The sequence below is a fragment of the Molossus molossus genome, unplaced genomic scaffold (genome assembly GCF_014108415.1).
Source record: "Molossus molossus isolate mMolMol1 unplaced genomic scaffold, mMolMol1.p scaffold_m16_p_15, whole genome shotgun sequence".
Classification (NCBI taxonomy): Eukaryota; Metazoa; Chordata; class Mammalia; order Chiroptera; family Molossidae; genus Molossus; species Molossus molossus.
In genome coordinates, this window is record NW_023425350.1 from 68,785,282 (window position 1) to 68,809,178 (window position 23,897).

At 51.3% G+C, this 23,897-nt stretch overlaps 1 protein-coding gene across 1 annotated transcript; it reads right to left on the reverse strand.

The window, feature by feature from the left end:
• Nucleotides 1-17,934: 17,934 nt before the first annotated feature.
• IL37 (interleukin 37) lies at nucleotides 17,935-21,059 on the reverse strand. The gene is made up of 4 exons (XM_036263556.1): nucleotides 20,978-21,059; nucleotides 18,823-18,942; nucleotides 18,387-18,529; nucleotides 17,935-18,177 (listed from the first exon to the last, which is right to left on the reverse strand). Exons 1-4 carry the CDS (start codon nucleotides 21,057-21,059, stop codon nucleotides 17,935-17,937), a joined length of 588 nt encoding a protein of 195 aa, XP_036119449.1.
• Nucleotides 21,060-23,897: the final 2,838 nt, after the last annotated feature.

The window sequence follows — 23,897 nt, forward strand, 5'->3', positions numbered from 1 at the left end:
ACCAGGCCAGCCCCACAGCCCCAGCCTTCAGACCAGCCTTCATAGACCCAAGCAGCAGCCTGGTCCCCCAGGACCTTCACGGGTCCAGGCCCCAGGCCAACCTGCAAGGCCCCGGGCTCGCCTGAGTAAGTTCTGGGGATCTAAGTGGTGACTGGTTACCAATACTGTATCATAAACTGAAGTTGCTCAGAGAGTAGATTCTCAGCACACACAAATGGTATTTACGTGAGGTGATGGAGGTGTTAACTAGCCTTACTGTGTTTATAACCTTGTATCAAATCATCACATTGTTTACCTTAAACTCATACAGCGGTGTATGTCAATTGCATGTCCCCAAAGCTGGGAAAACAGGGAATGAGATCTCCCTGGAAGAGAACAGAACTCCCACCAGCAGAGGAGCTGGCAGGCAGCCTCAGACTGCCACCCGCCTGGGCTGCTCCCAGGCCATGACTGAGCCAGCAGTACTAGTCAGACCCTTCCTGTGACCGGGCCTCTACTGATGAGCTTTGCCTGGGGCTCCCCATCTGTCTGGTCAAGACTCCCTCAGAGTAGTCACAGCTGCAGTGCAGCCTGAGGCTCTTCCCACCCAGCCCCTGTCCTCCTCCATCTGATCGTCCCTCCATCTGATACCAGTGTCAGACTTGCATTATGACCTGCAGGCTTTGCCTGCCCAGCCTGACCCCTCCCTCCTGCATCTCGTGTGTTCCCCCCCGCCCCACATCCACTATAGGTCTCATTTCACCCGGCTCCTCTTCAGAGCACCCAGCCTGACGTGACGTGACCGTGAGTGAGCCCAGGGATGTGGGGCAAGCTGTACAAGGATGCAAACAGTATAACCTCACTTCTATAAAATCTAAAGATACGCAAAACTACACTACATGGGGGATATATACATATGTGGTGAAATTACAGCAAAATGCAAGGGAATAATAACCACGACATTTAAAATGACGGTTGCGTCTGAGGGAGAGGAGGGAAAGAGATGGAAGATGAACATACATGGGTTCCAAAGGTCTTACCTGTTCCTTTGCTCGGTGATGAGTTCACACAGATACCGTGTATTTACACCTGGGATATAGTTGTTATTAATAGTCCCTCAAACCTACCCAATTTTTATTTTAAAACATAGATAATGGGGCCCTGGCTGGTTTGGCTCAGCGGTTAGAGTGTCAGCCCATGGACCAAAGGGTCGAAGGTTCTATTCCAGTCAAGGGCACGTACCTGGGTTTCAGGTTCAATCTCTGGCCCTGGGTGAGGTCGTGCAGGAGGCAACCAAATATATCTCTCTCACATCTGTGTTTCTCTCTCTCTCTCTCTCCCTCCCTCCCACTCTCTCTTAAAAAACATAAAATCAATGGAAATATTCTTGAGTAAGGATTAAACAAACAACCAAACAAAAACATAGGTAAGGGGTCCTAAAAAAGATTTTCTGAACTTTCTGAAAATAGTAAGAATAACACAACAAGAGCTATCATTACCATAACTTCATTAAATTCTGTTGTTGTTAATTCTCATCCAAGGGTATTTTTCCATTGATATTTCGATAGAGTGGAAGGGAGAGAAGGAGAGAGAGAGAGAGAGAGAGAGAGAGAGAGAGAGAGAAGCATTGGTGTGAGAGACACATATAACTCACCATATAAAGCCCCTTTCTCTCTCTCTCTCTCTCTCTCTCACCCCAAAATATTTATGTCATGCTTCTTTCGAATAGCTCACCACACAGAGTTTATATTATTATTTCAATGTAAACACTATTCTGAGTGGGGCCATATAGTAAACTATAATTATATGTCCTCTCCTAAATAAGTTAATTTTTTCCCTGGAATTAAAAATTGCCTTATTGGTGTTTTTGGTTTGGGGTTGTGTGTGTGTGTGTGTGTGTGTGTGTATTTTCTTAGTTTTTTGTTTGTTTGTTTTTGCTTATTTTTCTATGTAAGTTAACATCCCCCAATTTTTCCACACTGTTAAATTCTCCTCCCAATGCATTTAAACATATCAGGCATACTACAACCTGACCTTATTGACCCTCCGAGCCATGAACAGCGTCGCTTGCCCGCCTGGCTCCTGCGGTCTCCTCGCCACCACTTTGCAGGTCTACACTGCTTTTCTGTGGGTCAGAGACCTGCTTCCAGGAGCCCGGGTCTTGGTCTTCTTAGCTTAATCCCTTGTTTGGGCAGAGCACATTCCCTAGCAGCTTCTCATACAAGGACACGAGCTAAAGCTTGCTTGTTCGAAAGTAGGTTGACTTTCGAAAGTAGGTTGACTGGGTGTGGAGTTCTACCGCGGAAAGAGTCTCCTTCAGCGTGCAGAAAGCACTGCCCTCCGGCTGGAGGTGTCCCTCACTGCTGCAGGGAAGCTCAGAGCTGGTGTGGTGTTTCAGTCTTCGAACGCCATCGGTTTCATCTCTATGGCAACTTTTAGAATCTTCCATTTGCCCTCACCCCTGCCAAAGTAACCACTGTTCTGATTTCTATCATCCTGGATTAGCTCTGCCTATTCTTGAACTTCTTTTAAACGAAATCATACACTATGAAGCCTTGAGGTCCAGTATAATGCTTCTGACATTCATCTAGTTGCATGTCTACCAGAAGTGTGTCTTCTTTTTTTTTTTTTTTTTATCCTCACCTGAGGACATTTTTCTATTTTTTGTTCAGGTAGAGTGGGAGGGGGAGAGAGGAAGAGAGAGAGAAACATCGATGTGAAAGGAACACATCGAGTGGCTGCCACCCGCACGACCAACCAGGGCCGGGGACAAACTGCAACCGAGGTACATGCCCTTAGCGGGGGCCGAACCCGGGTCTCTCGGGACCGCAGGCCAACGCTCTAACTGCTGAGCCAAACCGGCCAGGGCAAGCGTGTCTTCTTTTATTGCTGAGTAGTATTTCTTTGTATGAAGATACCACCACTGGTTCATGAAAATTTGTGCTTTTTCCGTCTTAGAGATATAGGAATTTTATTTGAGAGTTTGAACATTTTTATCTCAAGCCATTTTGTTCAATTTGTTTTTAAGTCACTCAACTGAGAACAATCTTAGCAAAGTAAATGTTAACAAAGTCAGCAACAAATATACATTTTTTACGTATCTCTGTTTCTCTAGAGCAGTGGTTCTCAACCTTCCTAATGCCGGGACCCTTTAACACAGGTCCTCATGTTGTGTGTGAGCGGATCTGCACGTGGGCGGACCCGCCTGGAGACGGACAGAGAAGCCGTGTCTCAGTTCCTAAAACCATCGGAAATACGTGTTTTCCGATGATCTTAGGGCGACCCCTGTGAAAGGGTCATTCGACCCCCAAGGGGTCGCGACCCACAGGTTGAGAACCGTTGCTCTAGAGGGTCATAAATTCTCACCAGCATGAGTAATCTGAGTCTTCATAAGTGAAACTCCACTGGGAAGCCCAGAAGAGTACGTCAGCACCCCACTGGGACCTTAGTCAAATACTGATTCTTTCTCTTTTCTTAATCTTCACCCAAGGATATGCTTTCATTGTCAAACATTTTGACAACATGAAAACATTAATTACAACCACTGTTTTCAGGGTCCCGGGGGCAGCATCTTCAGCTCCCATATCCAACTGTGTAAGAGCTAAAGGATGCTGTCTAAGCCCCAGCTTCAGGAAGTCCTGGTACCAAAAGATGAACCCCAAAGCAGCTCGGCAGGAAAACGTCCCACTTGGCCATGTTCTCTGCAGTTGTGATTTCAGGGGCAAGATCCTTAATCCCCCCGGAATCCAAGAGCTTCTCCCCCAATGCATCAGGCCCTCTAAGATCCAAAGGAACCAAATCCAATGAATGTTGGCCTGGACCTCCAGCAACTCAAATGCAAAGCATGTGATACAGCAAATGTGTGCAAACCAGGCGTCCCCGGGCATTTGCTTTCCATGACTCCGTATGCAGTGCCGTACTGTGCTATTTCTCAAACGTGATGAAAGCCAGGATCCGTGGAAGTTGGCTCTCTCGTTCCACAGCTATAAGACTGTGTCTTTATTTTGATTACACTCTAAATGTGTTATCTGAACCATCAGGATGAGCATGTTACCCAGGAGCTACATGATACCACATTCGAACTTCTGTTTGAGCTCACATCTGTGCCGAGTGACAGTGCACAGTGACACAGTGCCTGCATGACCGGTTTTCACCGTGGAGACGGGAGGTGGGGAAATTGAATCAGCACACAGCCTGTAGGAGGATGGAGAGGCTGCAGCCCTAATCAATGTCGCAAGCAAATGTGTTCTGGATCCCACTTGTCAGCTGTAACAACTGACAAGGTAACAATGTAAGTGGACAGATGCACCACACCTGCCACCGCTCATTAGCAGTGAGTATACATAGTAGTAAATATTCGGCATTGATTCTTCTGATACTCCAGAACTAAGTAGCATAGTATCCATTTAATGTTGATCTGTATAAAAATAAAATGCAAAAATGGTATTTAATTGAGGAAGAAAACGTTGAAGGATGGAGAGGCATCACATTAAATCAGTGCTTATTGTCTGCTTACTTGTGTGCCTTCCTTGTGGCGTGTTCACTCTGATTATCCAGAAGTAGAAAAAAGGATTTAAGTTACCTGCGCTGTTGTGAAGACTTTATTTAAGCAAACAGAATTTTCTGCATTTGTAGTTTCAGAGTGAAAAGAAGAAACCTATTATATATAGAATCAGATCTGAGTTATATTTCTTTCCGGTTATACCCACGATCAGTTATTTCATTTCATCAGAAGACGTCATCTGAAGCACAGCTGGAGGGAAAGCGGGGCTCTCTGTCCCCCAAAGAGGTCCCCTCGCCTTGGGGTCCCACAGGGAGCATGCGGGTGGAGAAGACTACCGGAAGCGGGGACAAAGTTCACTGTGAGGCTGCGCAGAAGTTGTCCCACAGCAGCACCCTCTTACCTGTTGACTGTCCCACACCTGTCACCCCGACGGGCCCTTCTCCCCCAGCCACACCCTAGTCCCGGCGCACCCCCCGGGATTCCTCCCTCAGTCACTCCGGCTGACCTCCGGCTCCTCATTTCTATTTCACTCTGCATCTGGTTGAGATTTTCACTGTGCAAACACGTTATGCTCATATTCAGCTTTATGTTTATACCTTGGACTGAGGACAAGAGTAATTCAAGTATTATTAAGAATTATTTTTCCTGAAAAGTTTCTCCCCCTTAAAAAGATATGTTACACAATTACAGGTGTACTGGCAGCATAAAGAATATAGGAAATGTAATCCAAATAGGAAAAAAACACAAAGCAAAACCAAAATGAAGTCGGCCGGGCTCGCCACCCCCTCCTGATCCTGGGTGAGATCCTAGCGGTCGGTTGGAAGCTCTTCGCTCCCAGCCCCATGGGGAAACCCCGCTGTCATTAGGTCCCTACGTCCTGGCACACATGGCTCCTGGGACCAACGGCTGATGCTCAGCAGGGGCTGGGGGGTCCCTATGGTGGGACAGACCCACTATCTTCTCCCGAAACAGGAGAGAACGCCCAAAAGGGGGCCAGGGGCTCTCTGAGTAGTTCAGTTACTTGTACACAACCAATAAATGTTCCATTGTTCAAGAAAGCCCATCCCCCTGTTAGAGTGGGCCCAGAAACACAGATTGCATCGATACACATATTTCAAAGGAACAGCGGTGAACGCGCGTGAAAGCTCACCTTCTAGCCCCAGCCTCAAATCCAGAGGTGGCGTAGGAAGGACACAGGGACAGGCGATCACACTTAACAATAAATTGCAACTCTCCTTACACAGAGCCTGAGGGAACCCCCAGAACAAGGATGGGGATGAAGACTTAGGCAGAAGGCCGAGAACCCCCTTACCAATGCTGACAGTGACAGTCCCCCTGCCGCCGCTGTGATGAAGGTTGGCAGGCTGGGGGTCTGGCTCTCTGACCAATAGCCAATATATGAGAAAGGCCGGGGCCACCGAAAGACACGAGGGGGTCTAACAAACCAAAATATTTGCATCCAAAGCAACAATGTAAATAGAGTAGTCAGAAACTGTCTTCTATATTGTAGGTGGAAGTGTACTTTGTACACATATATTTGTATAGGTGTATACTGTATATTTGGGTAAAATAGGAACTTCTAAGTAAATTATGTGCAAGGTCTTCAGAGAGACACAGGAATGATCCATAATCGGGCCACATCGCACCTGAGTGGGGAGTTTCCCCCAGGATCCCTCAGTTAACGACTTCCAGTTATTCTATCCAGTTCTCCGAGCAACCAAAGACCTAGGCGTCATCCTTGATACTGCTTCTTTTATCCTTCACCATCCAACCTAGCAGCAAGGGCTGTGACCTCCATTTCTAAGTATTTCCTGATTTGAGCCACTTCTCACCCCACACACTCCCCAAACCCCTAGACCGTCACCCGCTCCGTTCCTCACCATCATTCCCCACAAAGAGTGAACTTTACTCTGAAATAAATGAATAAATAAGATTGTGTTACTTTCTGGCTTAAATATGTTGCATGATTTCTCATTGCAGTTACCATGACATCCAAACTGCAGTGAGGCCTGCAGGGTCTGACCACCGGCTCCTGCCCACCTCCCCGCCCTCATCTCCAACCGCCTCCCTGCGGCTCACTCTGCGGCAGCCACACCTGCCTCCTTCCCTCAGACCCAGCAGCTTCCTGCCCGGCCTGGCACTCACTCCCCCTCCCCTGGACGCTCCGCCCCACGTCGCTGCTGCTGGCTCCTTCCCAGCACTCAGGTCCCAGCTCAGGTGTCCCTCCTTGAGAAGGACCTCACTGAACTCTGTAGCCAAAGCCAGACTGGAAACCCTTCATCTGCCCATCCTCATCTCATGACCTTTACTCTCCATTCATTCCCATCACCTCCTGCACTCAGCCTGTTCATCCATCGGTTGTGTAATTATTGCCAGACGTGTTCACCACTGAATCCCTCAACACTGGAAACTGTAACAAGTAAAAGGACACTCTCTCCTTTCAAGTTCCTCCATATTATTCTCTATCTCACCTGCCTGTGGAGGACCTGGCCCCCGGACCCTACACCGCCAGCCTCAGTGTGCTCGCCTGCCATCCTCCCTGGGGAGGTCCAGGCCCCCGGCCCCCACACTGCTGGCCTCAGGGTGCTCGCCTGCCATCCTCCCTGGGGACGGCTGGGCCCCGGACCCCGCACCGCCGGCCTCAGGGTGCTCGCCTGCCATCCTCCCTGGGGAGGGCTGGGCCCCGGACCCTGCACCGCCGGCCTCAGGGTGCTCGCCTGCCATCCTCCCTATGCTCAGGCACCACCACCATGGCGGTCTCCACTCAGTCAGTCCCTGTGACACATTTGCCTTCATTCTGCCATCTTAAAATATACCTGTTTTTTGATTTCCCACCACTACTCCTGCCCCTTTGCAGAGCACTCCTTGTAATGGTGAGTGTTGCCATCTCTAACCCCCTCCTCCAGTTCCTGTCGTAAACTCCACCATCTGCTTCTGCCTCCACACTGCACCAACCCTGCTCAGCAGGGACCCCTAACTGCTGAATAGCAGTCCATCCTCAGGCCCTCTGAGGACAAAACCACATCGCAGGTGGCTTAGTGGACATGGTTGGAAATGCTTACCCCACTCCACATTCAGTGGCGATATTCCTGTTGCCTCCATTTAAAATATTTCCGGAATCTGACCGGTTTCCCACCCCTCCCCCCCTCCACTGCTGTCCCCTTGTCCGTCAGATCGCACCTGGGTGACCTGACATCTCCCGCTGGATCTCCACCCTTGCACCCCACAGTCCACTCTCAGGACACCCAGGACAGTCCTGTTGAAACCTCTGTCTGTCCACGTCACTCTTCTACTCAAAACAGTCCAATGACTTCCCATTGCACTCGGATGGAAAGGCACAGTTCCTACCAAGGCCTCAGGCCCTGTGTGGTCTGCCTGTGTCTTCAGACCCTTCCTTCCCCAGCTCACTCCCACCACACAGGTGTCTTTACCTGGCCTTGAACTGGCTCTCGCTGGACACCTGCTGGCTGCTCCCCGGCCTCCTCTGCTGTCGGCTGAACTCTCACCTTTGCAATGATGCCTCCTGTAGTGTTCACCATGCAGCCTGCTCCCTCCAGTCTCTCCATTGTTCTCTTCGGGGACAGCACACCCTTTAACATATCACAAGTCAGCCTGTTATCACACTTACCGCTTCCCGTTCTTCTCCTCCCCGTAGAATCCAAGCCCACGAAGGCAGGGCTCTTGGCCATTCTCTGCACTGACCAGTAAGAAACCACACATTTGCTGGGTTGAATTGGATTGGTTTTCATTAAATTGCATTGGATTAAACTGGCATTTGTAGAACTGGAGTTTAAGGAACAAGGTTATTATAGCAGGAAGTTATAAAAAGAGAACCAAAAAGAGAACTGGAAATTAACACAGTAAAGATGGAAATTTCAGAAAACATTGTAAGAGAATGGGTTAGCAGACAGGACAAGACCTGAAACATTTAAAATGTAATCATAACCTGGAATATTGAACCGGGAAATTCTCCCAGAATGTGACATCAACAAACAAAGAAGCCTGACGTGGGTGGTGAACACGCAACACAGGTACAGATGACGTGTTGTGGAACCTGTGTAATTGTGTTCACCAGCGTCACCCCAATTCATTCAATAAAAAGGAAAAAAAAAGAAGAAGAAGATAAATGAATGGAAAGTATGGACCACGAGAGGAGATACTGAATGAGATCAGAAGTTCCAGTGACTGGCGAATAGCACCCCAAGAGCAGAGAAAAGCAGGGTGACAAGAACAGCTTGAAGGAAGACTGGCCGAGACACCTCCATATCCCAGGAAGACAAGAGTCCTCACTTTGGGGAGGACCTATCACAGCAGGGTCACTGCATGCAAATACCTCAAAAGACACGAGGAGTGAATAGGCTTACGAACAGGTGAATTGAATCGTTCTTTTTTAATTTGAAATTTAGGTTTTCTACCAAATAAATCTCTTATTAAAAACTGGCCTTTGTTCCACATTATTTTTCTTCGTCGCTGACCTTCAGCTGCACTGTGAGCTCCCTCCAGTGTCCTCACAAGACACACATTTCTGATTCTGGAGTCCCAAATAAATGGGAGTCCCTTTGCCTCGCTCCAGAGGCTCTGGAAACTTGATGGGAAGAGAGTGACAGTAGCTAAAACGATGGGAGGGGAGACCATGTCAGTCAAGGAAAGACCTTGTCTTCCAGGTGGAGCTGGGAGAGACCTTAGAGGGTTGGCAGACAGGATAAGACCTAAAACATTTAGAATGTAATCCCTGCTACCCCAGAACTACCAAATGGCCAACCACCATATTCATTCATTCATTCGTTCATTCGTTCATTCATTCACAGCATGTGCCAGTCACTGCCCTAGAAATGGAGCAAACACGAGTTAAGCAGAGGGCAGACCATGCCCCTGAGATTTTCACCCCGTCAGTGCCATGTACACGGGTGTCGAGGCCCAGCCACAGCCTGTGCCTGGCTCAGTGCTCCGTCTGCAGCAGTGAAGAGCCTGGTCCAATGGCAGGTGGACAGCACTGGGTGGTGAGGGCCATACACAGAGGGACAGAGAATGCTGGGGTGTCCAGAAGAGCCAGGTATGAGTGCAGGTGTGCCGCCCCCAACATCACTTGCTCTGGGGGAGAATCCAGAGAGAGGGCTCTTCGGATGGCTGCCATAATGGGGTTATCTCAGCACCGGAGGGCAGCAATAAGAGTGGAGACACTTCCAAAACCTTCTCGGGACCCTGGTCCCTAAGGCCCTCATCCTGACAGGGACATGGGAAGCCTGGCCTGTGAGGAGCCCTCGTCTGAAATCCTGAGCCCCTCCTGGGAACGACCTCCAGCAGCCTCGGGGATGGAGAGCAGGCAAGTGACAGTGTCTCCCAGGGAGTCCTGCGCAGGCCTGGCTTTGCTCTTAATCACCCACAGCCCCCTGCTGCCTGTGTCACCCCACAGCATCCCCTCCCACTGGCATCTGCTTCGCCCGGGGGCAGAGGCGGACCCTGGGCCAGGCAGCTCTACGGAGTCCCAGCGGCTGCCCAGGGAGAAGCAGCCAGGCCCGCACAGGGGCGGCGCAGAGCCAGCCCGGCAGGAACCCGCTGCGGCACGGAGCCCGAAGCACAGGGAGGAGGGACGGCCGCAGTGCCACCCCACGGCCCACCGCAAGGGATCACGTGCGCTAGGAAAGTCCTTGGGGTGAGTCACAGCTCTGCCCCAGGTGCAGACACGGGCTCTGAAGGAGCCTGAGTCATGTATCTGGTGAGCACAGGGAGGCTCCAGCTTCCTGTGGGTGTGACCGCCGTCTGGTGGGAAAGAAAGCCAGTTCCTCCTGCGGGAAGATCCCGTAGGCCCAGATGAAGAAATCGCACCTGAGCGCCCTGAGAAGTGAGCACCGCGCCGAGCCCCACAAGTAGAGCTGATGACAGATGTCGGGTTTCTCAGAAAGGGAAGACTGAGAGCCCTCCCCCCGGCCCAGCCTCCTGCCCTGTCACTCGGGCTAGGACTGGAAATGCCAGGCCCCTGATGAAGGGAGTCCACCTCCTGGGTCTGGGAACCTAGCCCTCCGCAAGCCCACTAAGGGGGTCCTGGGACTGCAGAATTCAGAGTGCTTCAGGCAGGATCCAAATGGCATTTTTGGCCACCCAAGCATTCTACCTCGGGGCACCCATGAACAGAGGGTTAGGCTGAAACCCCCTACCTACACCCTTTCACCCCTGAGACGCAACGCCATCACCTCGGGGAGCCACAGGCACTGAGAATCACGTTATTCACTGAAGGAGGCCTAGTCCCTGGTGCCCTCAAAATACCTGGGCTCCAGAACTATATTCTGAAAGAAGTGGGCAATGATTTCTCCAAAAACTGAGCCCCAGGTCCCAACTTATCCACTACCCTCTGCTCTAGTAATGCAGGACCTTTGTAGGTTCTTTCTCAATAACTGGCAACAGTGTATTTTTTTCTGTCCTATTTGTTACAATCTTCCTCCGCATGCCATCCGCTGAGGTCAAGCCCAGAAATTTCCCAGCACAAGTCAACTTGACTAAAGTGAATCTCAGGAGGCAAGCAGAAGCACCTGCCACTTCACAAATACCTGTCTAGCTGGGGATAGGTGCTCAGAATACACAGAAGCGTCTAGGTAAGCCCCCCACGAACCCCTTCTTCCTAGCTTTGAGAAGAGCCTTGGTGCTCAACCCCTCATACTTGGCACCCCATCTCCTTTTGCGTCTTGGGACATGGCCCTTTTCTGTTGGGTCCCCAATCCCATCACTTTTTACTTCCAGTTTATCTATTCCCCTAGGAGAGAGTATGGTCATGAATTCAGACACATTCTGTTCAATGGGCTCAACCAGTGTCTCCTCACCTGAGTCCCCTCTGCCCAGACGACCAGCCTCTCCATTCCACATCAGTCAACAGATGCCCTTTCTTGGGATGCTCCGCACATCTCCAAGGCCCCACATCCCTTCTGTCTGTTTCCATCGGGATCCAGTCTGGAGAGCAGAGCCCACACGAGGAATCGCAAGCGAAGAGAACTGAGCACAAGGGCTTGGTGGCACAGGTGTGAGAAGACTGGGGAGTGAAAGGGTGTTATTGATGAATTCCAGAGAGTAACAACTGCAGGAAGGAAACAAGAGGGAACAAAGAAGCCTAGGAGCTCCAAGGAGGGACCTTGTCCAGACCACAGGATGGATTCTTGGCCACATTGAGGCTCAGACCTCTGAACATGGAGTGTACTGTGCTGGGTGCGTGAACCACGGTGGTGGAGAGGAAGGGCCAGCCCTGGAGGTCCTCAGAGGGCCCAAGGCACACGATCCAGAGAGCTGTATATTCAGTGATTCAAAAGCCTTTGGGTGTAGCCTGAATTTTTCACGCTCAGATGAAGACTGCAGAAACCCGTGCATGGTGACATGTGTCCTCCTTTGCCTCAGCCCTTGTCCCACTTCATCCTGATGGCGGTCCAGCTTCCCGACATTCAGAGAGTGCCGCCTCCCACATCCCTCAGCAGTCAGCATCCATTCTGAAGTCCCCAGTTTAAATGTCAGTGTGAATGCGTCCCAGAGAGATGAGCGGGAACAGGGGTGCGGATGATAAGAGGAAAGTACTGAAACACCGGGGTGGACAACTGATGAGCAGAGAGCCCATCACCTGAAGAAATGGACCAGAACATTGGTCTGGTAGAAGGGATACTCTAGCTGTGTTTGAGAAGACTTTCAACGTGGATGCTGGTTCTGCTAAACACGTAGAAACGTCGCCCAGTTTGCCAGATTCTTTCTATCACTATTTCATTGTCATGTAGAACAACGGAAAATATGCACATCATTAAGTGTGGCTTGAGTTGAATTCAAGTAAGTACTCATTAAGCCAAAGGTCCTAGACATGGAGATGATGTTTAGGAGATCGTGAGTCCAGCTCACCATGCTTGGTGATGTGCTCTGCTGCTTTGCTCAGTTCACCTGCTCATGACCTCAGAGAGCCAGGGACCATCCCGGGAGCCAGGCGAGGGGAGAGGGATCACTGAGCCCTGGAATTCCCAGGATCCGCTCGTGCAGGCTCAGTCTCTGTAAACACCTATTCGTGTAACCAAGCGGACATTCACAACTAATACAGTAGAAGGGACCACGAAGCAGGACAGGTTATCTGCCCCCGGGGTTGATAAATACACAGAGTCAAAGTCATAGTGGAACCAGGCTTAGGATCTGCAATTCCCAACACCCAACCCAGGGCTCCCTGTGACGGGCTCACCAGCTCCCGGGGGCTCCTGAGCGGACCACGGCCACTGAAGCTCAGGTCCCACCCAGGGACGCCTGCAGGCGTGGCTGCTGAAGAAGAACTGGCGCTCACCCCAGTTTAACCAAGGGGGCAATGCGTGTACCGTGAACCACAGAGAAGAGCATGGGCCCTGTGTACTCAAGGAGATTCTGGAAAATGCCAAGGAAATCCCAGTCCAGCTGTGCAGGCAGCCTCCACCAGCAGGGGGGATGCAGCCGCACCACACCTCTGCCCCCGGGCATCCCAAGCCCTTGGCGTGAGCCTTGCCTCCCTGTGGGCTGCACCATCGAGACTCCCGGAAGCCAGTTTCTCCACGAAACCCCAGACTGTGGGGTGTAAGCCAATGTGCTAATAACCTCCTCTCCCTCAGGTACAAATGAAGGGCAAACGAACAAAATGACCCAAAAACTACTCACCCAAATGGCAGAAATAAATAGAAGCATTAAAAGCATTAAGATAAACCCTGGCCAGTCTGGCTCAGCGGTTAGAGAGTTGGCTCAAGGACCAGGGTCACGGGTTCGATTCCGGACAAAGGCACATACTTTGGTTGTAGTTCAGTCCCCAGCGTTGGTCGGGGTTATGCGGGAGGCAACCAGTTGATGTGTCTCTCTCACCTCGATGTTTCTCTCTCTCTCCCTCTCTCTCCCTCCCTCACACTCTATCTGAAGATAAATAGAAAAACGTCCTCGGATGAGAATTAAAACAAATAAATAAATAAAATAAAAGCATTAAGACAAAAGATCCCAACTCCACAGGACCAACATAAAGGTATATTTCTCTAAATTTAAAACAGCTAATTGTACACTTATGTGCAACCAACAACAACAAAACAATACACCAAGAGCCAAATGACAGACAACTTGCAGCCTTCACTCAATGAGCTACATCACTCAATAGGCTCATTGCACGAAAGAGAAAGTGATAAACTGAACAGCATCCAAATTTCAGGACTTTTGACAAAACACACCGTGGAATAAAGTTAAAAACTAAAGCACCTGGGAGAAAATGTTTGCAATATATCTAACAAACTAGTAATTAGTAGCCAACATTCTTAAGTAGTTTCTACTAGTTAATAAGGAAAATGCAAGTAATTTTATAGAAAAATGAGGAATAGATGGAAAAAGCATTCCGCCACGAAGAAAATAGAAATACCCAGTAAATAAAAGTAATGACAGGTGCAAATCAAAGCAATAATGAGATTCAGGTTCTGGCCCTCAGGAAGCCACAGATTAAAAAGATGGTTAAGTGTCTAGCGGGAGTGCTCAGTTGGTTGACTGTCATCCCACGCACCAAACGGTTGGCAGTTTGGTTCCTGGTCAGGGCACATACCTGGGTTGTGGGTTCAGTCCTTGGTTGGGGAGCATACAGAAGACAACCAATTGATGTCTCTCTCTCTCTCTCCCTCTTCCCCTCTCTCTCTCTCCTCTCTCTCTCCCTCTTCCTCTCTCTCTCTCTCCTCTCTCTCTCTCCTCTCTCTCTCCTTTCCTCTCTTTAAGCATGTCCTTGGGTGAGGATTAAAAATAAATAAATGAAAAATCTTTTAAAAGATGGTGGGCAATGTTGTGAGAAAACAGTCCGGTGTGGATGGGCGTGTAAGCAAGCACAGGCTTTCTGGGAAGCAATTTTGCAAGAGCTACACAAAGCCTAAATGTGTGTACCCCTGGACCCATCAATTCTACCTGCAGGAATCTATCAGTTAAGTAACATTCCACTTCAAAAGCTGGGCAAATCCAATTCAGAGTGAATAGAACAATAAAAATTCTTAGCAGATCACATCGTTTGAAGTCCAGAAGTAGTGGAGGATCAGGGTTGCGGATCTGATCCTTCTATGACATCAGCAGGGGTCAACATTGTTCTAAGTCTCTAAACTGACCTTCACAGTGTAAGTCCAGGTTCCTTCAAGTCTGAGAAATAGTCTGCACGCTCATTTACATCTTGCAAGAAAGAGAACGTCTCTTCCGCATCCAAGTCTTCCAAGTGTGTTTTGGCCAACGTGGGGGGAGGGTGGGGGATGCTGTATCAATCAAGCTCTAGCAAGAAACAGGTGACATTCAAACTTGGCAATGTAAGGTAAATGTAATACAGGAGTTATTTACAAAAATGTGGGCAAATACAGGGAAATCCCAAGATACAGAGCAGAACCCCAGGGCTAGCGACAGTAGGCTATACCCCTCAGCACCAGAATGCCTGAGGGGACAAGAGGAGACAATGGTCACAGATCAGAGAGAGAGCTTTGAGGAGAGGACCACTAGACAGGAGACAGAATCTTCCTCAGGAAAAACAGTCATCCTGAGGCACCCCAGGGATAAAAACCCTAACCATCCTCCCTCCCCACCCTCCAATGTCCGACTGTGAATCTTTTTTTTATTTCTTTTTTTTATCCTCACTCAAGGACATTTTTCCAGTTTTTGTTCAGATAGAGAGAGAGAGAAAGAAACATCAACGTGAAAGGAACACATCATATGGCTGCCACCCGCACGACCAACCAGGGTCGGGGACAAACTGCAACCGAGGTACGTGCCCTTAGCAGGAACCGAACCCAGGTCTCTCTGGACCACAGGCTGACGCTCTAACCGCTGAGCCAAACCGGCCAGGGCCTTTCTGTGGGTCTTGAAGGGTTATTAGAAGACACTCAGCGGAGTCCAAACCTTTGCCCCTCCAGTCCATGTTCTTCCTCCATGAGTAAGAGGCCTGTGTTCCCTACTCCAAGCGAAATATAAAAAGTCACCCGCTTGTATATTCATTCACCTACTGAAGGACGCCGTGATGGCTTCCAGGTTTGGGCAATGATTAATAAAGCTGTTATAAAGATTCACGTGCAGGTGTTTGTGGAGTGCCATTGCTGGGCCATATGCTAAGATGCCGTTTAGCTTTGTTTTTTTAAAAAATTGCCAGCCTGTCTCTGAAGGGGCTGTGACATGTTGCATCCCCACCAGCAACAGCTCGGAGTTCCCGCTGTCCCGCATCCTCACCAGCACTGGGGACGGTCAGTGTCCTGGATCTTGATCATTCTAATAGGTACCTAGTGGTACCTCCTTATTTTTTCATTTGCATTTTCCTGATGACATATGATATGGAGCATCTTTTCATATGTATATCTCCTTCGGTAAGGTGTCGTATTCAAATGTTTTGCTCATTTTTAATTGAGTTGTTTATTCTCATATTAATGAGTTTTAAGAGATCTTTGTATGTTTTAAGTTTCATCTATTTCTTTGTACTTTTGCTGTTATGCCTACTGGAAAATTTAAAATTCCCTACACGGCTCCGATTCGCGCCTCACATTATATTTACTTTGGACACTGGTCTCAGGATGAACTGTGGTGCCAGAAGGACCCAGGGACAGTGCGCTGCAGGGACCAGCTGCTCACCCAGCTGTGAGGAAGGGCCAGGGGCCAAGACAGTCCAGAGCACAGCATTTTAGTGTGACACTTCTCACACACTGATTTTTGCAAACTCCCCCCAAATAAAACATTAAACTTGCAGCTTTTTTAAGTCAATGATCAAGCAATATGTGCAGCTCCCATGCTCATTTGACGGTCTGTCCCCCAACCCCCGACCCAGCGCTGTGGGGCCCAGGGCCCCGTGTGTCACCTGGATTCCCGCTGCCGTCTATTAACGGTTCGATTGCCTCCAGCCCTCACCGATTCAAGCCATCCTGCTCACTTCCGGCAGCCAGGTTCTCCAGAATACACATCTGCTCTGGCCACTGTTCTCTAATGCCTTCAATGACTTCCTGCTGCCGAGACAATAAGGTGTAAGCTCTTTGGCATGTGTCCCGTGTCCCGATAAGGGACAGAGGCACAGTCACAGGCGGCACACTGGGGAGCACGCGGGAGTGCCCACGCATGTGCAGGCAGGTCCAGAGGAAGCATGGGGGGCTGGAAAAGGACCCGGCGCTGGCACTGGAGTCCATCACCCCCCAGAGGAGAGGGGCGGGGACCGGGGCTAACTGTGGGACAGGGCTGGAGCTCGGAGGGGGCTGCTCTAGCCACACTCTCCCCTTTCTCTGATCTCCCATGGCCTGAACACAACCAAGAGACAGGACAAGAGACACTGGAAGCTGGCCACAGGGTCAGTCTAGGTGCAGAGCAGGCAGACACAGGGCCCCCACCTGAGGCTCAGGGTCGCACATCACCGGGATTCCTGCCAGCCCACAACTGCCTGCCCTGCTCCAAGCTGTTCACCTTCCTTTGGTCAAGAAATCCCTCTAAAATGCAACCCCCTTCACACCACTCCCCTCAGTGCCAGCCTCCACACTCTCTACCTCCCAGCTCTGCGGGGAGACCCCAAGACCTGTTATGAGCTGATGCTGCTCACCTTCTTGCTCACACCTCACTCACCTTAGGCTCACGAATGAAAATGTTTGGCTCATCACAAACCCCTTAAAGGGCCATCTTCAGCCCCTCCCCCTCCTGAGTTCTGCTGCAGAGAGGGCCCAGTTGCCAGGGTGTCCAGAAACCTTGAACCACCTTTACTACCTGCCCCTGGGCAGGCTGTGCTGCCATCGGCTATTCCTTCCATGACCAGCAGAGGGCACCATGGCTTCAAAAGACAGCGAGTGACCCCAAGTGACAGCCTCTGGAGCCCACACACCTCCCACAGGCAGAACCTCTTGCATAACCATGGAATCGTGCTTTTTCAACTTTTTTTTCTTTTTACAACAATTCACTCTTTGACATACACTTTACCTTGCAGTTCAGTGCACATATACATGTATATTTATTATCAACTTTTAATATTAACCTGCCAAAATCTGACAGCTGAAGGTATTTCATAGTGAAGAAAATTCAAAAAGTAAATAGTTTAACAAAATTAAATTTAGTTGGTTAATTAAAGTGAATTTGGGGTCTTTGTACCTTTAGCAAAGTCATTTTTAAATAATTTGTGTTTATATGACACATTTATTTTGTAACATATTTGGATTCTTATTGAATACATGGAAGTATTCCATAAAAATAGTGAATACATGAAATGCATAGCAGTACATTTTTTTTCACTGCATGCTTAATTTCTTTTGGTTTTCAATGCAACTTATTTTGAAATAGTCTTTTAAATGCAGATGACAAAAATAATGCACATTTGCCTGTGTAAAGCCATAGAGGCCTCCAGTCTCCTTAAAAACAAAACGTGATTTTCCCGTGTTGTTTATTTATATTCTGAGCAGCCAAATACAATGCATTTTCATGAAAACGAGGAGGATCGGATTAACCCACTTCCTACTGGCCGGCTTCTACTCGCTGACCTCGCTGGGGCACGATTCGACTTTGTGGACGGGAATAAATGAAAACTCGGTGTATTGCTTTCTCCCGGGCTTCTGTGTCATCGTGACAGGTTCCCCCGAACTGGCGGTGCTGAGGAACCAGCCGGTGTGAGCAGCCGACTCGAGCAGGTTCCGGCAGCCCACCTTTATCCGGTAGAAGGCGAAGCTCTTCAGGTCTCCCTTTGCAGAAAGCAGCTGGGACAGCTTCTTCTCCTGTGAGATGCAAGGGATCGATTAGCGGCGCAGCTGGGAGAGGGACACAGCCTGCGGCTCAGAGCCAAGGAGGACAGGGAGCTCTTCTTCCTGGGGGTGCTCCTGGCGTCCAGCCGAGGGAGGGGGTGTGGAGAGTGACAGCCATGCATCTCGGCCCCCCCCCCCCCCGGGGTGGCTGAGGGCACAGGACATCGGATGGGAGTCCTCACCTTCAGCCGGAGAGTGGGCTGGCTCTTGGTCTTGTCCATGTCACAGCAAAGAAAGAGCTCTTCCTTAGACACTGCCAGGAACACTGGACTGCCCTGCTTCTCACAGGCGGAGCTCAAGTGACAGGCGGACACAAAGAAGGTGGCTGGGAACAGACAGTCACACAGGGCCGTTGGTCCTCAGGGCAGGGAAGAGGCCTCCCAGGGTGTCAGGCTCCTTCACTCTGGTCCGAGCCGCCTCCTCCCCCACAGTCCAGAAAGACTTTCCTCAGATCTTGTCACCATCACAGACCCACCACTCCATTCCCAGAAGTCCCTGGGGCCCCGCCACCGAGCCCCTCTCTGCTGGCACTGGGGGTCTCCAACAGCCTGGGCTGAGCCCCCGCACAAAGGCCTTCCCCTGGCTGCAGGGGACCGAAAAGAGCCGAGAGAGAGTCACCTGGGAGGATGTAGCTTTTATTTTGAACTGCTATGAGTTTCTTAGCATCCAGCACCAATACTTTGTGGTCCTGGTCGTGAAAGGTGAATCTCTGTGGTTTCTGATTCGCCACTCTTGGCCCTAGGTCAATATAACCAGAAGTCAACACTTCACATTGAAAAGGGAAAACTCGCCCTGGCCAGTTTGGTCCAGCCGTTTAGAGCATCAGCCCCCAGAACCAAGGGTCACAGGTTCGATTCCTGGTCAAGGGCATGTACTTGAGTTGCAGGTTCAATCCCTGGACCTGGTCAGGGTCGTGAGGGAGGAAACCAATCCATGTTTCTCTCGCACATCAATGTCTCTCTCTCTCTCTCTCTGCACCGGGAAAGCGGCGATGCTGACATTTCCTCCTGGGTTACTGTGCAGTGCACATGCAGCCTGTGGGAGGCGCTCTAGCTCAGTGGGCTTGCGGCTCTCGGAGGTGTGGGTCCGCCATGCGCCTCCCCTGTCAAGGCCCTGGTTTTCCTAGGCACTGTGAGGAGGTATGTGTGACCTTTTCTCTCTGCAGAAACCAAGGCCCACCCTTCTTATGGGCCCTGCCGAGATGTGTCTACAAAGGAGAAGCCTCAACTCCCCCAGCACCCTGAGGTGTCCCCGCTCTCTGGCTCTCTCACTCCCCCAAGACAGCCCAGCAGCGCCAGCCCCACCCCCACCCGGGCCGTACCTGTGTGTGCTGAGCTCAGGGCGGGGAGGCTCAGGCCCGGCTCCAGGGGGCCTCTGGCGGGCTCTGGAACAGAGACAGTGAGGTTGGCATACGCATTGGGATTTTCCAGGGACTTAAGAACCCCGGGGGCCACTTAATGCCTTCCTTATTTTTCATATGTTTTCAGAAACACTAAGAAGAGAGCCAGTAATGACATTAAAAGTAGCTTTTCTGATTGAAAATGGTGGGGAATGGGGATGAAATGGAGCTGAGCATGAGCTCGGGGAGAGCGCTCGGCGCCCACAGCTGCAGGAACACGGGGTCCTGCCTGGCAAGTCTGAGAAATGCCGGATGAACGCATCGGCGGACGCTGTCGCACCGGGGCACACAGAGCTGTGGAAGAAGGAAGCCCATCCTCTGCTCCGTGTGGAGGTCCTACCGCCTGCCCTGCCACCACGGGCCGTTCCATAACCCGCCCGGCTCCCCCGGAGCCCCGTTTCCCGACGTGTCCCCCAGTTCTGACAGCCCAGGCGTCCAAGCAGCAGAAGCAGCGGCAGCGTGAGGGCAGGGTCTCCGTGTCAGCATTCGGAGTCCCGGGTCCTGGGAAACTGCACCGTGTGTTCCTGTGCCCGCCCAGGGACAGAGCGCGGAGCCACCTCCCAGCCCCTGCTCAGGAGCAGGGCGGGGTCCAAGCCTCTCTCGTGCCTGCTGGTGGACCCACAGTTGTCAGACCAACGTCCTGGTTTTTAGTGTCACACTAAGATGGCCATGTGCGAGCCCAGAGCTCGGGGACATGGCCTCTGGCATGTCACAGGCCTCTCCTTTCACACCCGCGCATTGGAGAGTCACGGGGGTCACAATTCTGCTTTCAACGTCTCCCTAGAGCCAGCGTCCAAGTCCTTCCTCCAGGGAGCGCTCAGGAGCACTTGGTCACTGCCCAGCCGGACTCAGACCCCCTGCCACAGGCCTCTATCTGCTGGGCAGTCAGGGGGGACATAGGTGCATTTGGGGGATTCAAAACCAACCCATTGCCCAGCCGGTGTGGCTCAGTGGTTGAGCATCGCCCCATGCACCAGGAGGTCGCTGGTTCGATTCCTCGTCAGGGCACATGCCTGGGTTGCAGGCTCAATCCCCAGTAGGGGGTGTGGCGTGCAGGAGGCAGCCCACTGAGGTTCCTCTGTCATCAATGTTTCTATCTCTCTCTCCCCCTCTCCCTTCTGATCTCTGACACTAATTTAAAAAACATCCCATTGGTGAGTCAGGATGTCGAACCCAAGTCTCTGGTAAAGTTGACCCTTTTATCTACCACCTGCTGACCCTGGGCTCCTCTGACTGTTTCATGACTCCTCAAGGATTTCTGTCATCTAGTACCTAGCAGGGAACTTCTCAAAGCTCAGTCTCCACGACGGTCCCCGGGGTGGCCGGGTCCTCCTCCAGCAGTTCCTGCAGGCCCCGTCTCCACCAGACCCTCACCTTCCGCGCCGCACTGGGGGTCAGCTCTTTCCCAGTCCCCAGAGTCCATCCTCGCCTGTGCGTTCTCCTCCAGACAGGACATTCCCAGTGCGACGAGAGGGCTCAGCAGGAGCCTGGGACGAGGGCAGGACCTGAGTGGGCAGGAAGGACATGGTCACAGCACCTTCTGACCCCGGATGCCCTGCGTGTGGAACAGGCCCCGGCCTCCCTCTCCTCTTGGACACGTCTGGCGCGTCCAGGGAGGCCTCCGGGCAGACCCGGCTCTGCCTTCCAGCACTCCTTCTTGATTTCTGCCCCGTCCAAGCGACATTTTCCAACCTGTGGGTCACAATATCATTTTTATGGATCTTGACAACATTTTATAAAAATGAAATAGAGCCCTGGTTGGTTTGGCTCAGCGGTTAGAGCGTTGGCCTGTGGACCAGAAAGACCCAGGTTCAGTTCCCGCTAAGGGCACGTACCACCGTTGCAGTTTGTCCCTGGCCCCGGTTGGGGTCGTGTGGGTGGTGACCACTCGATGTGTCTCTCGCACGTTGATGTTTCTCTCTCTCTCTTCCTCCCTCTCTCCCTCCTGCTCTGTCTGAAGATAAATGTAAACATATCCTTGGATGAGAATTAAAAAAAAAAGAAATAGAAAGTTCAAACTGTATTGCTCTAATCCTGGGCCTGGCAAACTATAGCCCACAGACCAAATCCTGTCCACTCTTTTTTTCTAAATAAAGTTTTATTGGAACACAACCCATGTACGTCGTCCTTGGCTGCTCCCCGGCTACACAGCAGAGAACAGTATTGCAGGGGAGGTCACATGATCAGTAAAGCCTGTAACGCTGACTGTCCCAATCTTTACAGAAAATTGCCGCACAGACCCCTGTCCCCCATGTAGTCTAATCTTTGCAAAGAAAGGCAATTTCTTTGCCGCCTCTTGCCATGGAAAACAAAGCCTCCACACAGAGACTCCGCTCCTGGCGTGCCAAGGCGCTGACACAGGACCCCCCTCCCCAGTATCGCATGTCACTTCTCGGGTCACACGGTCCTCCCAGCGGCAGTCCGGGACAGCACAGCGAAGGCAGGGGCCAGCATCCCTGTGTTTGAAGAACACCAAGAGGAAAGTTTTCAAGACAAAAACCTGGAGTGACTTCTCAAGGGCCACGTCACTCTAAGATGGGAGGTGAGGCCCTGGCCGGTGTGGCTAGTTGGTTGGGTGTCGTCCCATGCACCAAACGGTTTCCAGTTCTATTCCCGGTCAAGGCACATGCCTGGGTGCGGACTCCATCCCCCGACCGATGTTCTCATGTTTCCTTCTCTCTCCCCCTCCCTCTCTCTCTACAAATATTTTTTAAAAAAGATTGCAGAGCCCTGGCCGGTTTTGTTCAGCGGTTGGAGCATCGGCCTGCGGTCCAGAGAGACCCAGGTTCGGTTCCCGCTAAGGGCATGTACCTCGGTTGCAGTTTGTCCCCGGCCCTGGTTGGTCGTGAGGGTGGCAACCACTCAATGTGTCCCTTTCACGTCGATGTTTCTCTCTCTCTCTTCCTCTTTCTCCCTCCCACTCTATCTGAACAAAAAATGGAAAAAAATATCCTCTGGTGAGGATTAAAAAAAAAAGATTGCAGATGGGCAATTTATGTGGAAAAACCAAACCTCCAAGAATGTCTCAGGCATGTGGCAAAGGGAACTAAATTGTTTCACAAACAGTGGAAATGCTAAGGGCTCCAGGGCCAGGCAGCAAGGACCGTGGGGAAAGGGACACCTGTGCCCGGGGCGGGAGACCGGATGGAGCTCTAATGGGTGGATGGAGAGCCTCTATTTGATTTTACCTTCTTTGGGTTTTGTCCGCATCCCCTGAACCCACAAAGCACACCTTCCTTTGCAGTTCTGGGAGTAAATCAAGGGACACCGGAGAAGGCAGAGAATGCGGCAGCCACATCCATCAGAACAAGAGGTGTCTGGCCCTGGCCCGTTTGGCTCAGAGGTTAGAGCATCAGTCAGCCTGCGGACCAGAGAGACCCAGGTTCGGGTCCCACTAAGGGCACATACCTCGGTTGCAGTTTATCCCCGGTCCCGGTTGGGGTCACGTGGGTGGCAGCCACTCGATGTGTCCCTCACATCAATGTTTCTCTCCCCCCCCCCCCGCTCTATCTGAAGATAAATGTAAAAATGTCCTCGGCGAGGATTAAAAAAAAAAGAACAAGAAGTGTCCGGCAGAAATGTGGGTGCCCGGGGCGAAGACCCTGCGGTGCTGCTGAGCAGAGTGACACCATAGGCACCAAGACCTGCATCGCCCCCGTGAGCTGCTTACGGACGGGCCGCCCATGTCCAGACACATGCAAATGGGGCCCACAAGGCTCCCTGTAGAAGCAGTGCATCCGGCACCTCAGATCCATCTCTTCCCACCCAGGATCACTCAAAATATGGCGTCCCAGCGTCTCCTCTGAAGACCAGTACTGGCCAGACTCTGAAGTCAGAAAAGGTGCCAGCCACCCGGCTGATCTGGCTCAGTGCTTGAGCATCGACCCAGGCACCGGGTGGTCGCCAGTTTGATTCCCGGTCAGGGCACATGCCCAGGTTGTGGGCCCGATCCCCAGTGCGGGGGCATATGGGAGGCCAATCAATGTTCTCGCTCATCAATGTTTCTCTCTCTCCCCCTCTCCCTCCCTCTCTCTAAAAATTCAACAAAGAAAATGAAAGAAGGAAAAGGTGCCAGCCTCCTCCTGAGGCTTCCAAGCTCAGTGTGTGCCTGGCCCTGCAGCTAGGCCCTGCTCCTCGGCGAGGCCATCCGAGGAGACCGCGGGCTGCTGCTGGGCAGGCGCCAGAGCTGGCATTCAGACATTCAGCGAGTCCGTAGGCTTCTAGTGGGGACACGGCAGGATGGGGAGGCCGTGCTGCTCCGCTTCCCCACGCTGTCTGCTGGCCTCTTGAGCTG